We start from the raw sequence: 16195 nt of genomic DNA, 5'->3' as shown, positions 1-16195 counted from the left end.
CTGTTTACAAATTCCAAACTATTTAAATTAAAAATGATTTAAGATTAAAAGCTTGTATCAACAAAAAAGCTAAGAATCATAATATTCCCGTTTTATATAATCAATTACACTTAACAAAAGTAATACATATATATATTCATAGAGTAAATTTACATACCTCTGAATCGCTATTGTGATGAAAGTCACCTTGGTAATCTGTTTTACTATTATCCGACATTATTGAATAAGTCTAATGGTTTTACATCATAAACTTTGTGTTTGATTTTAACAATTTTGTATTTAAATCATGTCTATAACTTTTAAAAGAAAATATTGAAGCACTTATGAAAGCTTTCCTTTTTAAATTTCAATAGTTTTTTTATATTGAATACTTCGTTGATAGCGAAGCTAATATTGTGTATTTAAACCAAGAAGAAAAGATTCAATCGTTCTATGGACTTTTAATTGACAATTGTTCAGGTAAAATCTAACATGCAATTTGCAGATGAATATCCTTCACCTTTCCAGTTAAAAATCTGCATTTAATGAGAATAAAATTTTCTGGATTAAATTACAAAATTGATTTATTAATGTTGAAGTCCTAACTTTGGAAATAGTCTAATTATGGACGTCAGATCAAACATCTTTTGAAGGATGTATTGAAATAAAGGTTTCTGTATTTAATAACAAGATTCATTGTATTTATGTACATGTAATAGAGGTCAATGTATTGACTTTCCGATTCCTTGTGTGTCATAAATAGAGGTCACTATATCGAATCAAATGATTCTTTATGTTATGTAATATAGACCTAGTAAAAACAGTCAGCAGATATATTTGGATTTAAGTACTTTAAGGAAAATATTAAAACAAAAATTGATCCTTGTTGCTTTGGTACATGTATATTGTCATGCATATAATTCGAAATCTAACACATGAGGCATAGGTAACAATACCACACATCCCAACTTGTTGGACTGTAATGTTTATTTTACCAATATTTTTTGTATTCATTTTTTCTGGGAGTAAATTGTGTAACTCACACTTCTATACAAGCTAAAAATAAATATACCTTTTATCACACGAAAGGCAGTAAAAATTAAAGAAAAGCGCACACTCATGTTGTAATCGAAAGATTAAGGAAAGTGTAAAGAAAAAGTTTTATATTGTGTTAGTTGTCTAATTCTAGCATCAAACTATGTAAATACATATCACACATAAACTAAAGAATAAAAGAAAGAACTACTGTCACACTCACTATTACCACTTTCTTGGCTTTCTCCTCTTCTTTTTTATCCTGTTGAATTCCCGAGTCTATGGAATTCCTGTCCTCATCCTTCACTGGAATGGGACTTGGTTCACGTTTTTGTTTTTCTCGTTTCTTTTCTTCCCGTTTCTGTTCTTCGTCGTTTCTTTTTTCTTCTTCTTCTGATTCAGATGGGTGCAATGATTCTTCATCTGCTTTTTTCTGTTCTTTTCGTTTCTTCTTTCGTTTCAGATAACATATCAGTATTATGATAGCAATTATTATTAGAATAATAATAATTGCTATTAATATATACAGCCATAATAAATTGGTAGATGTTGGCGACGACGATGGATCTGAAAGTAATACATACTACTGATTGATAAAAAATATCATGAGAAGATACTAAAGATATTAAACACGCAACAACAAAAATGAAGAAGGAAAAAAGAAAACATAAACAAAACATTTCTGCTTTTGGCATTTTCTAAAGAGATGTTACCTTAACTAAAACTGATGAAATGCACGCAATTACTAAGTCTTGTATGTTATCAAAGAAATGTAAAACTGAATAGTAACTTACTTAACAAATTATTATTTCAAATTTGGCAAGTTACATTATAGATTTCCGATAAAAAAAAAAACTGAATTCAAACCTTTTTAAATACTAAATTAATAATCTGCCTGAAACGTTGGCTTCGTATATTGGTCAATGCTAATACCATTTAAGCTCCAGATTGTTTGGATGGTTGAGAAGAATGATAAGGTAGTACTGTGTGCATGTCAGAAAACTTACAAATATAAGCAACTATTAAGAATTTAAATGATATAAAAGAAGGTAATGGTAAATGATTGACTGCATGTTAAACAGATTCATATTATAAATAATGTCCAATTCATCTTCTAATACGATATATTAGGAAAACCTAAAGGGTTTAAACAATCTCCTAAGAATCAGACAGTGGTGAATGAAATGGCAAACAAAATCCCTCTCCAGTTTACACTAATTAAAATTCAGAATGTATAACGGAACATGAATATAGCATTTGTCTTTTAGTTATTCTGGTATAAATAAGTTTTAATTTGATGGAAATACAATACTAATTGACATTTAAGGGGAGATAACTCCATAAGTTTCTACCATTCAAACCAAAATTTGTCTAGATATTGCTCGAATAATTTAGTAGACATGCAGACCTCCTATTTGAACTCAAAATGGGAGTAACATTAATATAGGCAGGCGGTTTTTTTCGACTATATCTTAAAATTAATCTAAATTGACTGATTCTTGCAAAGACTGGCACTCAATTGTTACAAAAAAAACGCAGTTGGAAGAGAAAGAAATAATGTCAATGACATTTTGAATTGATAAATATCTATACTTACAACATACAGCTGAAATAAGAAATATAAAAATCAATTGAATACCAATTCGTTAATCGTTACTGGTAAATCACAATTAATAAGAAAAGACTGTCGAGTTTTAATATCCTTTAAGTAACTTTTGCCTCTCTTTTCTATTATCGTCTCGCATTTACGTTTACTAAAATATGTTTCAATCAATAAAAATAATTCGACGAACGCAATTATTGCTTGCTTGAACCCCTTCCGATAAAACTTCAGGAAGTCAGTGGGTGTGCAGTGATGTAGGAGTTTTCAGTGTATAATCAAAACAAACCTTTGGGTTGAATGCTGATACAATGGTTCCAAAAGTCGATAAGACCTAAATAGCTACACTGATTTTTAGCACAAAACATAAAAAATAGATGTTTGTAAAGACATCCATATTTTTTTAAATTCTAAATGAAATATCTGATACAAAACATAGTTACCATTACAAACCATCGGAACATATGAATAATTCTATGAATAACTTAAATAGTAAAGTAAAGATACTGAATTATATGACATTATGCCTAAATTCTGCTGATGCTGTATTTGTAATGCTATAACATACTTACAATCACCATAATTTGTAAAAGTTCTTGTGACTCCATCCGGATGTACAGTTGATGTTGGAGTTTGTAGTGTACTATCAAAACACTCCTTTGGATTTATAGATGCTGACACTATGGTATCAGAAGTTGAGTATACCTAAATATAGTATGTACAATTTAAGTGTGTGGAGAAAGCTTGTTGGTCCTCAATGAATGACATTTTATACGACCTCCATTTCAGTTGATAACATCAAAATGCAATAATTTCACGGCACAACACCCAGAACCACCAGCAGTGATTTTCTAATTCATAACTTATTTTGATATATACACTAAAATGTATCCGTATAAAATAAATACCATGCGTACGGTAAAACAATATTTTATGTTGACAAAAAGCTTTCATTCGGAAGAGCAAAAGCAGAATACATATTCTATATATTATTTATATTCACAAAACTCTACAAAACACCATGGTCACATTGCTGAAGGTTGTATGTTGATTATTAGTTGTCGCATCATTGTCTATTTATTCTTTGGTTGATGGTTGTTTCATAATTACAAATCTCCATATCACTGTTCATATTTCTAGGTGAATGAAACTTAAGGTGTATGACTACATATGTACTGACAACATTGTCTACGTTTCTAATCAACAGGTTGCAAGATTACAAAATTCAGAAAAATATGGAAATATCCGTTTACAGGAGGACCATCAAAACAAAAGAAAAATAAGGAAAAACCTGCATGAAACACAAAGGTTGAAAGGGGAAGGACTACAATTAAAAATGTTGTGTACCGTAAACCCAATCAAAATGGTAATACATTATAGAAAAAATGGAAAGATTTAGTGTTACTCACAATTTCTACAATGCTAGTGGTACCAGAAAGTAACAATGGCAAACATAATTCCTCACATCAACAACGCATTTTAAAAATTTAGTGGACAAATAAGTAAATTAATACTTACTAAACAGGCATACTGATAAGTAGGCGATGCATCTTTATTGTATAGAGTGAGGTAGTTGTTATTGCCACTGGTACTAGTAAATACACATAGTAACTGACCGACAGCTGAAACATATAAAAGTATATCAATAACTATAATACTATTCACTTCTAAACCTATGTTAGATAGTCAACCGCTATAAAACAAAACAACTAAATATTCCGGCTTTTTTATACATTCGCAAATAATATTTAGTTGGCGTCTATTACACAACAATCTTATACAAAACTTCTCAATTATTACGTGTTAAAGTTATATAGTGCTCGTACTGCTTCTCTATTTATGTTAGTTTATGCTGTAAGGTAATGGTTTACCCGACTTTCGCCAAGATAAGGTCATCCCTAAGTGTTGTTTGACAGTAAAAAGAAAAGCAACAGTTAATTGTTTACCACTGTTAGAATTTCGTCAAACGATTGATATGAGACAAATCAAGGTAAAAATAAACAAAACCAAGGTAATCACATGATCTCCAATTAGCGAGACCACAATCATCAACAGAGACAACTTCTCCAGTTACTCATACATATCTTTGTGAATTCACACTCAGTCAAAATGGCAATCGGTCATATGATCATCTTGAATTAATTGAAGATCATACGAAAATACTGGTATCTTATTAAGACCGCGAAAAAATTATCAAGGTACCGGGCTCATACTTTGAAACGTCAGACCCGTGTTTCGCCTAAATAAGACCGTCTATATCGCTAGTGGGTTGACACTTAATATCGGCCAACCAATTAATGACGGGGATCGTAATTTTAGTTGTTCGTTTTCTTTCCTCTGTTGGACAGGTTTTTATGTAAGGATCACACCCCTGTTACTAAAGTTCTTTTAGTACTATTGCCTTTACAACGGCAATTGCATTGAATGGCAGCAATTCTACATTAGTTGCATGATATGAAAACATGATTTGACATTAAGTTAGGATTGGCTGTGCGTTTAATCAGCATGTTGATTTTTTAAAATGTAAACATTGAATCTTTGACATTTTGAAACAGATTTAGGAAAATCGTCATGATATAACTACACATACTTCACTACAAATTATATTATTATCTCGGAATATTAGAAGTATTCAGCTGTCATCTCAATAGTTAATTAGATGTCTGCAAATCCGAAAGTCCGCACGAAATACTGATAATTTATAACGATTGCATGACTTATATATTGTTTCCTATTGAACTTTTGTAATTCTGTTAAATGTTTTAGTATTTTGTAAGTCTAATTACAGAGTTTGGGTCAACTATCATGAAATAAAATTGGCAGTTAATGCCCCCTTTAAATGTAATTATATATCCATTGAATATTGTATATATCATAAGCAAACACTTCAAAACTCTCAAATATAAAATTTCATAGATTTTCAGACATGGACGAACATTTACATGCAATATCGTTATAAAATATACTTATATTTAACCCTGAGATTTTAAATAGTATATTTAATAATCCAATAAAATATTGAATCTTAGTGAAAGTCTAACGATCCAAAATTTAAAAGTACACTGATATCATATTACACCAGACGAATGTTTTAAAAAATCTGAAAATAGTATCCAGCTGTTTATTATGTGTTTTATTTAACTGAAAAATTTCAAAATCTGAATCAGTCAGTAAGGTGTTTTCAAAAACTTTTGATTCAAACTTTTCTTTTATTTCAACTAAAAGTACATTATCATAAATATCAATTTTATTTTGATTGGTCCTCTCAATCACAGCTAACACCTTTCAGTCATGTTAATATATGAGCTTTTGCTATGATTTAGACAAAACATAAAAATACGATTCTAGTATACTTTGTCAAATTTAGCTTAAAAGCAACACTAATGTATATGTATTATTGAATTGATTGACCCATTAATTCAATCTCAATTGAACCCATTTCTTGGAGACGGATTACACATGTACTGCACATGTGCATGCTTAGCTACTAAATTAAAAAGAATGGCAACAAACAGTTTTTATCAAGGTTAACTGATGATTAACAAATATCTAATTTTTACTTTATTCATGCATGGATAATTGATTCTTTTAGACTTTTTGTAATTTGATTACAAGTTTTAGTATGTTGAAAACTAATTAGGCTACTTTGAGTCAAGTCGGTGAATTTGAGTTCGACAACAAATGCTCCTTTTCAAATTATTTACTTTTGCACTATCGATCTAATTAAACGTCATACATGTATTACCAATCACATTATAAAGTGAATACATGTCTTTTGTAAATAGGTTTCAGAAAAAAATATGTTTTGGTAAGAGCAACAATAATTTTACCAATCTAAATTAAGGAGCGACTTTAAATATGAAGACTTTATTTTTGTATCTTGATTAAGTCATATGCCATTTCAACAAGTGACAGATATTCTAATGTGAAATAACATTGTTCTTTTTTAACTCGAAACAGAAAACACATTTCAAGAAGACCAGAAAAAAGTTTAACTAATTAGACTACTGGAGTTGTTTTATACTTAATTTGTTCATGTATTTAGCAAAACGTTTTTTGAGAAGAAATTCCTTTTGTTTCTTGTTTGTCGCAAGGTTGTTGTAGCCCAATAAATAGTTCCATTATACGAAAACTAGAGCCAAAAGGTAAATATTTGGAAGGTTGTGATGTATGCTTGCTTCATTGCCGGTAACGTTATATTAAAAAAAGGGACAGAAAAAGCTATTATATTCAAAATAATATTTTGAACCTTATAACTCTAGTGTTTGAAAATTGTTTAAATTTACCAACATCGATTCCAAAACTGGTATTCCAAAAGTCATATCAGTACAAAAGCGATGTCCAATGAGCTGATTATAACCTTAGGGGCTGGCATTCTACCAGTAGCTGTATTCATTCAGTGTCAGAAAAAATAACACTACAATTTTTACATCGAAAGTGCTTGTCTATATAAACCTTTAGTAGAAACTTATAACAAAATTATAGTTTAAAATTACCAGAAAATATTTGTTCATCGGCACAAACAGTATAATTGAAGTAAAACTGTGTAAGGGTGGAACACACGTCTAGAAAAGTACTTGTGCAAGTTGTATCACTGTACGAAAATGTCCCATGTATTGACGTCGGACATGTTATCGCTGCACTGTCTTCAGTTCCTGAAACACAACAGAACCAATCATAAATAAAACTGACATCACAGCTGATATGTCATATATACCTTAAATTATCAGTATCTTGTTGAAGTGTATGGAAGGAACAGGTGAGTGATGTAAGCATAATGTTTCGTCTTTAATATTGAAAATACAATTCTTCTTCTCTTGCACAAGACTTATTGTTCTTCACTTACATCTGAATTTTGTATATATTATTCTTAATGATGTAAATGAGCTCAATTTTATTGCTTTCTTCGTTTGACCCGGTCTAGTATTCTAATAAAATATTTCACATAATTAAGAATATGATCTGTAATTAAAGTAGCCATATAAGGACTTTTTGTGTATATAAGATTAAAAGTATATTTTAAAAATCAATATTATTTTGGATTTCGCAACGTTAAGTTTTTTTGTTTTATAAAACTTTACTTTGTGAAATGAATAACTGAATGAAATAACAAAAGTTTTGTTTATACCATGTGGTTAATTTCTATACATAAACAACTTTAAATACTTTTTTTTTTATTTTAAGTTTTTTTTTACTATAATGTTCATTTCAAACATTTTTATATTTTAACTGAAATTTTGTACGCATATGTCCTAAAAGAGGGACGAAAAATACCAGAAGGACTCATAAATCGAAAATAAACTGACAACGCTATGGCTTAAAATGAAAGAGACAAACAGACAAACAAAAGTACACATGGCACAACATAGAAATCTAAAGAATAAGCAACACGAACGCCGCCAAAAACTAGGGGTGATCTCAGGTGCTCATGAAGGGTAAGCAAATCCTGCTCCACATCCGGCATCCGTCGTGGTATGAGCCAATGATCTGTGTTGAAGACCGTACTTTGACCTCTTATTATTAACTTTGTATATATTGTGACCTGGATGGAGAGTTACCAAAGTTATTCAAATCTTCATATTGGTCGAAATAGGGAAAAAGTACGTCTTTTGCCATCATTTTCTTCTTAAAATTCCCGTCCCAAGTAAGGAATATGACAGTTGTTAGCCTTCGTGCAGTTGTTTGATAAAATTGAGCATATTACTTGATTAGGTAGTATGGACTTATCTTCAATAAACCATGAACTTTTGTGACCTCTTTTGTTTTAAAATTAGTCATTTAAATTGAGCCAGTAACGTAGTACTGGAAACGAATGTAGTACCTTCAGGAATGTTTGAACAATTGTATGCCTCTCTTGCAATTCATGTTATATATATTAAGTGCACAATTGATGGAGAGTTCAAAGCTTTGGTAAAATTATTCTCATTTTTGACAATATTATTTTTTTAAATGTCAAAAATTGTAATCTAACGGTATTTTTTTCCATTTCAATTCGTTAATGATTGAAGACAAATACCATCTTTTATCGCAACATGTGTCCTTTCGGCTGCTGTTGATTTATCTGCACAAAGGCTGTCAAAATTAAATGTAGATGATGTTGGCAACAAAATAATCCTTTCATATGTACCAGCAGCTAATGTCGTAGAACCTGAAAATATACATTATCATTATAGTGTTTTACCCTCACTATATGGTGTACAAATGCATAAAACTTCTTTACAGTTGAATCAGAATTTTACTTTAAATGTATGTGCATATGTCATTACTGGCGCTAAATCAAATTATGTATGCAACGTTCCGTTAGACTTTTAATATCTTTCTTTGACAAAAAAATAAAGCATTAAGTACGTACTGAATATACAATTTAGCCATAAATTACTGTTTATCGCTGTTTATAAAAATAGCTACCGGACGATATGAATGGCTATCTCACATGCCAATGCAGCAGCATATCTAACCGATTCGATGTAACAATGAAATTCTGGCGACGTCATTCATGCAACAGAACAATCATCGTAGACATTTGGTGCTACCTACTTTATGTCATTGCATAATTTACCCAACTAAAACAGAGGGGAGGAAAACTGTTGACAAGAAACAATAATTGCTTTTTGATGTTGAAAACTGTCTTCATCAGTTCGCCTTTGCCGTAAAGCTTTGTGGGAAAAGTTAGTATTAAAAACCATATATCACTATTCGTTCAATATAATTAGCTAAGAATAGTTGTCAGTCGTTTTTAAAATATTCGACGAAATGAGAGAATTTTATAAAAGATGTTCCGTTGATGAGGCAACAACTATATTTATTGTAAAGCAATGATGTCCACTGGTGTCTTAATGCAATGTGAAAACTACCAATAGATAACACATTTTGATTAAACGCATGTGTACTTCATTGTTTGCTTTTGGGTATTGTTTATATCTGATTGATAGAGATTGCAAGTATATATTAATTTGCAATACTTTCAACACTATTGATTATTAATTTGACTACACCAAATGCATACTACGACAATTAATGTTTCTTCAGGCATGCATAGAAACCTCAAAACTATACAAAATACAAATAGTTGGCAAAACAAAATGGAACTGCAAACATAATGCCATATAAGGAGAAAGAATGATTGTTTTATAAGTATGATTTTTAGCCTTATAACCATCTGTGTCCTTTTTTGGAAAAATAATGATGTTTGCATTGATCGAAATGATCGACAATCTGTAAAATATTTGTTTCGACAAATTGTGCCGTTCGCTTTGCTAATACCAATGTATTTCAGTAATAACATAAGTATGTAAAAGGAAAACGACATGTCAGTTAGTAACAACAGACTGATAGAAGATTTATATGTATATATAAAGATTTTTATAATTTAATAATACTTGTTATTGTGTATCTTTGAACTTATAAAAAATATAATATGAATGCGTGAAGTAAAAGACCACCAATAAACTATTCATTCGGACCACATTGTGTACTTTGGATTTTAAATCATCTTCTAAATTTCCAATGGGTAAAAGAAAAACGACATTTTCGTCATGAAATACAAATTGTTAGTATCTATATAGCTATATTTTAGTCGGTGAACATCAGTCAAGGTTGTGGAGTTTGTTTGCTAGTAGGATTAGTAATGCCTATAGACGAAAATACTTATTTGCTGCATATTGTGATACAGAAAATTTCATTTCGCATCAAGTTTTGGGCAATGTTATTTCTATAGAGGCCTCGGTAGTCTCTGATGTCTATTTTCAAAATTCGTAGTCCCCTTCCCTGAAAATCAAATGGTCGTCCATATATTTTAACTCAAGCAATTTAAAAGCAAATCTAAGGTACAAAATTAATGATTATAATGTTAGTGTTAGCGTTTAGTAAAATTGGTTTTATAATAGAATGAAAGGAGTTTGGATATACAATACACAAAGTCTAGAACCGAAGTCGCTGGCAAAAAGTCCTTTTGTTCATAAACAAGAAAACTTTTGAGAATAAAATCTTTTGAACACAGAATGACGTGTAAGGCCATGTGGTCTCTATCAATACTTCCTATCTAAAACTTAGTCAGGGGAAATCTAGTTCAAAATCTTTTGCTGCAAAATTCATAATTCGTCTTGTGGTTGATCAAATAAAAGGTGGAACTCAAAGTTACAAAGAGTAAAGGTGTAACACTTTAGCAATATGACAGTTGATGTCTGTTCGTTTAATACGTTTAGACTTTTGATTTTGCCATTTGATTATGTAATTTTCGTTTTAAATTTTCCTCGTAGTTTAGTTTTTTTGTGATTTTACTTTTTTACACCACTTATTCAGATCTTTCTTAAAAGTAAAATAGAAATGGAAACGTGAAATTTGACAATCTGACAACAACTTGACTTTAGAGCAGAACACAGTTTAATGCCTCCAACGTTCACGCAGCAAGAACCCTAAGGCGGGCGTCAGTTTTTCCGTTAAATAATAATACATACTAGTTCATCGCAATGAACGCAACACTAAACTAGTAGTAAATATATAAAAAGAATAGTTCATACAAATAGGTGTAACTTTCAAAATATTTTAGAACATTTGAATTCATTCTGGTATGAACTGAAAGCGGATGATGTTGAATAATAAAAAAGATGCATGGGTGTATTTTGTCTGTTTCTAAGATCTTGAGTATATGTTTCTGTATTTTTAAAGTTGGACTTTTGTACGTTCTTTTATAATACATGTATAAGAGGTCAGCTGATTTTCATCAGAATATGACAACTGAAGGTAGTGCATTGAAATGAAATGGTTTTTACTTTATTTAAACTTAAGAAACTAAGAAACAAATGCCATGAATGCTTTAAATTTGATTAAATGAAAGAGAAAGCAATAGTGCCCGAAATAAGATGTTATCCTGCTTATACATTTCTTCTTGCTGATTTGGTTCATAAGTGTTTCTCGTTTTTGTTTTTTTCGACATTGTATGTTCAAATTATATCATAATAGGAGAGATACAGTCCGTTTGGCTGGTATTAATAAGGCTAGTGAGTTTTTATAAGAAGTAAGCGTATTGCTTATAATAAATTAATATAAAATCGAAGAAGTAGAAAAAAATCACTATTAAAACAAATATTGCACATGCAAAATTAAGGTTGAAAATTAAAGATAAGTAGTGCTGCACATTATTATTACATCAAGAACTTTTAGCTGTAGTTTACCTGCAATGTAATCAGTTGTCAGACCTAAGACGAAAAATTATTCAATAATGTATTGTCCATCAGTTGATATTGAGGAAAAGTTAAATAGAATAAAGAAGGGAGATGCAATGAGAAATATAAGACGAAGTTAAATTGAAATAAAAAAAATGTTTATGAAAAATGCTGAAACGAAGAATGATCCTTAATTACATTTAATGACAGATGAGTTAAATAAAACTGATTGATGGACCAACTTGCTTTATGTAACAAAATTAAATCAAAGAAAATGCCTGCAATAATAACTATTTAAACTACTGCATTTGAAACCATATTTTTCAATTTTCATGGCTGTTTTGTATGAATTGATACAATATGCCTTAATTTAAAGACCACTTTAGTGTTAAAGATATATAACATTTACAATGACTGTTTAAAGGCAACACTGATTATTCGTCTGGGATCAATACCTCCTTTGCTTGATACAAAAATATCTTTTGCATTCATTTTACATCAGCAGTATTGAAAAAAGGAATTCACAACAACAAAAATGACTGATACAAGTTATAATCTCGTTATTTTCATCCGTATTTAGCAAAACATTTAACTACAAAAGCTACATGTAAACAAAAAACATACTTGATCCAAAGTAATACAAGTAGGAATCTGTTGACGATGCGTCTTTCTGCTCAAATTTCACACATACATAGATATTTTTTGGTCCGCCAAATAAATTGACTGTCGTAGAAGATCTAACAAAATACAAAACAAAGAACAATATGATATTACTTCCAAACCATTACAACCATTAATTTGTGTATGAGACATAATGGGTCAATTTTATTACCTTTAAATGAGTTTTAATCAAGTTTTAGAACTCATGAAGTGTATCAATTATAGATTCTGTACATCTTATCATCTATAAATAATGAACTTTAATGAGTAAAACACATATATACTCAGACTAATAAAGGATGTAAGTGTAACAACACGTTTCATAACTATTAAATAATTAATATACTCACTTAAGTAAAGTGTATCCATCCGTATCTGTCGTATCATCCTCACAATCCATTGTGTATTTTACAGGTCCAGTAGCACTACTTGTGGTTACTTCAAAATTTTGTATTTGTGTCTGACCTGCATTAATTGTCCATGTTCCTCGGCTACTTGTTCTCCACGTTGATGATCCAGCAAACGGTAATGGGTTAGAACATGCTGGCTCTGCAAGTAAACATGGTCATAAACTAATGCTCAATTTATTACAATGTATTTATTTGAAACATTCGGGAAAGATTAAACTATGATATGCGTCAATACAAAAAGTTGGAGTGTATGGGTAGGGGAATGGTTGATAGTTTATTACCTTCAAAGAAAGAGCGTATTTGATCACTTTTTAATGCGGAGTTTCAGGAGGTCACCACTGACCAATCAAAATCGTCAGGTTTACGTCAATGAGATAGCAATACAATGATAAAAATGATAAAAAAAGGACTTCATCTTCAATATTCTTCATCAGTCATAGCTTAAATTAACTTTGATATGCATATTGTCCTTTATATATATTAGCTTTCAATTAGATAGTTTTATTATGACATTATTGCATGATAATGATTACAAATTTGTGTATATCTAAAGGTAGAAAGATACCAATGAGACAATTGAACACGGGTTGACAATACTTTTACCAAAAGAGAAAACAAATAACCAAATATCAGCCTTAAAGACACTACACAGATAACTAATTGTATTACCTTTCCATTTCATCTGTTTAATTTCCCTTGTTAATCTTATTCGGTAAAACGGTGATTATGACCTTATCTATCATACATTTGTATAGGTTATATTGAGTCAATTTAAAAACTTTTGAAGGAGTTTTAATTGGTTTTTAAGGAATCATACAACTTCTGATGAATGAACAATGGTGAAAGTGTATAATTATATATAACTATTATAGATTTCCATCTTCTTCTCTGTGTTCCGTACTCAAGACCATCATTCATAACATAACATTGGCATCTGTTTATTTTAATTGTACATAAACTATATCACATCGATATGATTATACATGATATATAATGATATTATTAAATGGATGGGTATTTAGAAATTTGACATATATCTTTTGTATATTGCTTTAATATTTATGAGAAATACGACAAGAAATCGACTGTTTTGAAAAATACACCTGATATCAGCGTAGTTTAAACGTCAGATCATACTTCAATGACCAATTAACAGAACGCAACAGCAAATACACAGTTGAGAGACCATAACAAAGTAAAGGACACAACATATATACTTTAGCATGTACAGTTGGAGGATACTATCTAGTGTCATCATTTTACACAGGAAAATTAAGAGTATTTTGATATCCCATTTAAGACTTTCGTTGTTAACTTTTATTCCCAAGGTCATTGGTAAAGTTATTATAGAATTAAAACATAAAGAAAAAACAGTCAGGAAATCAGTTACCGTAATACAACATGCGTATAGGATATAACTGAGAAATAATTTATTGACAGTTGTGTAAGTATAAAAGTCCTAAGATATAAAAAGAGGACGGTCGTATGTGCAAGTTGTTATATTCCTTTTACAGTACAGTGCGAAATGTGTGATATATTTTTCCTCACCTGCTACAATGTATGTTTAATAATCTTACTATCTATTCTATCACTTGTTTTATTTATAAAATATGGCTGCTCACAGTCTTATCATCTATGACAGACATAAAAATATCGGACCAATTACTGGTTGGATATGGAAAAGGGCATGCATTTATCTATAAATATCCTATTTAGTGGTAAAATAGACTGATTATAAGGTTGGGCTCAAGCAAATACGTTTAACTCTGACATATTCTGTTCAAAGACTGGAGTCTTTAATTCTGTGATTGTCTTGTGTTGCTGTATAACATATTGGGTTTTCATTTACTGTTTTGTACAATTATCAGGCCATTTCTCTCGTTTTGATTGTTTTATATTTGTCTTTTCAGAGCCCTTTTATGGCCTGCTACACGGTATGTGTTTTTATCATTGTTTACTGCTCAAATTTGTTTCATGTCACTTGGTCTCTGCATCTTCTTTTTTCTATATTTAGATGGAACTATTGTTGTGTTCATTTCTTGTTGCGAAAGTGAATTCGACTTTAATGTAATCCTCATTTGTGATTTATAATGGGAACAGATCAATTCGTAATTCATAAAAGGATAAGGGTGAGGTAAATGAAAGACTATGTTGACTTTCGATCCCATAACTGTATATATAGCATAAGTAACATAATGGCACCCACAAAAATATTATTTTAGCTTGTCTCTTGTCACGTTTTAGACAGTATTATTTAGTTCTTATTCATGGACATCTTTAATCTTACAAGGGTTAAACTAGGAATGTATACATCTCAAAAAATGACAGAGACGTATTCAATGTGAAAAGCTCTACAGTAACTCCAAAACTACGAATTACATGTAGCTAAAAACATCAAACCCCAGTATATATACATCATGGACCTGATACACTGGTAGAAAGCTAATTCGAATGAAAAATGCCTACTAATATAAATATACATATTAAGAAGATATAAATGTAAAGCATTTTTTATATGGTAAATGTTATGTTATTTTATGCATATAAATCATATCAAAAGCATATTTGAAGATATACATTGGTGTGATGAAATAACAATTGTTCAATGGTTTATAGCAATATGATCGTTTGTCTAGGCGGATTGGGAGGGGGAAATCCTACCACATTGGCATGTTCGCAAAAAGGATAAAGGTCTAGTTTTGTTATGGAACATAACAAAATGTAAATTTAATTATTACAAAAAAAATGGCAGTGCATAGAACTATAAGTAGCCTCAGCTGTCTCTCAAACTTTTCAAGACACCATATATACTCAGTGATTTATAATGAGTTGCTGATACAACATACACACGGACTATCGAAAGAAAGGACAGAAGATTTCTGAAGAATTACTGCTTTGCTATGGAACGGAGGATATAGCAATTACCGCTTTTGTATTTCATATCAACTGCCGTGTGGTCAAAACAGCAAGATAGGTAATATAGCTATAGGTAAACTTATAATTATCGAGTTTGTGTCAAAATAGATACATATAGCTAAACTGTAATTCCTCGAATTTATAACTTAAAGCTCAAAGTGCAGATATTTAGTTTGTGCTTGTACCTATTGATATATTATTTAAAACTGGTATATATGCATTCAATACTTACCAATTACAGTTATCCGAGAAACGAATACACATAAAACGAAGATCCAAATCATTACTGTCTTAAAGCTGGTTTATCCAAATTTGTTTACTTTATCATTTTATTTTTGATTTCAACATAATCCAAATGTATATTCAGAATTGTTAATATTTATTATTATTCCTTGGAGCCATGTTTAATTCATATCCTATTGTTTTAATTT

The 16195-nt window shown here is 30.3% G+C and overlaps 2 protein-coding genes across 2 annotated transcripts in view; both read right to left on the bottom strand.

The window, feature by feature from the left end:
- LOC139483999 (myb-like protein X) overlaps positions 1 to 1950 on the bottom strand; it is a 16535-nt gene extending 14585 nt beyond the window's left edge. The window contains exons 1-2 of the mRNA XM_071267720.1: positions 1917 to 1950; positions 1244 to 1581 (exon numbers count right to left, since the gene is read on the bottom strand). Coding sequence (XP_071123821.1) covers positions 1244 to 1581; positions 1917 to 1950 — 372 coding nt within the window. The remainder of the gene's footprint in view (positions 1 to 1243; positions 1582 to 1916) is intronic.
- LOC139485073 (uncharacterized) lies at positions 1442 to 16195 on the bottom strand. The gene is made up of 9 exons (XM_071269190.1): positions 15997 to 16195; positions 12789 to 12987; positions 12403 to 12515; positions 11788 to 11811; positions 8631 to 8762; positions 7111 to 7269; positions 4133 to 4236; positions 3187 to 3319; positions 1442 to 2620 (listed from the first exon to the last, which is right to left on the bottom strand). The coding sequence occupies exons 1-9, from the start codon at positions 16046 to 16048 to the stop codon at positions 2493 to 2495; spliced, it is 1044 nt and encodes a 347-aa protein (XP_071125291.1). The 5' UTR covers positions 16049 to 16195; the 3' UTR covers positions 1442 to 2492.

Source organism: Mytilus edulis, chromosome 8 (genome assembly GCF_963676685.1).
Source record: "Mytilus edulis chromosome 8, xbMytEdul2.2, whole genome shotgun sequence".
NCBI lineage: Eukaryota > Metazoa > Mollusca > Bivalvia > Mytilida > Mytilidae > Mytilus > Mytilus edulis.
The sequence above is the reverse complement of the archived record's forward strand: the minus strand, read 5'-3'. Positions and strand labels throughout refer to the sequence as shown.

Bases quoted from the DNA above. Each gene is read 5' to 3' on its own strand.
- LOC139485073 (XM_071269190.1), bottom strand. From the start codon at position 16,048: ATGATTTGGATCTTCGTTTTATGTGTATTCGTTTCTCGGATAACTGTA. The intron at 12,988-15,996 runs GTAAGTATTGAA...GTTTACTTGCAG, and splicing joins TTCTCGGATAACTGTAATTG to AGCCAGCATGTTCTAACCCA. The intron at 7,270-8,630 runs GTATTTGTCTTC...GTTGTGTTTCAG, and splicing joins ACATGTTGCGATAAAAGATG to GAACTGAAGACAGTGCAGCG.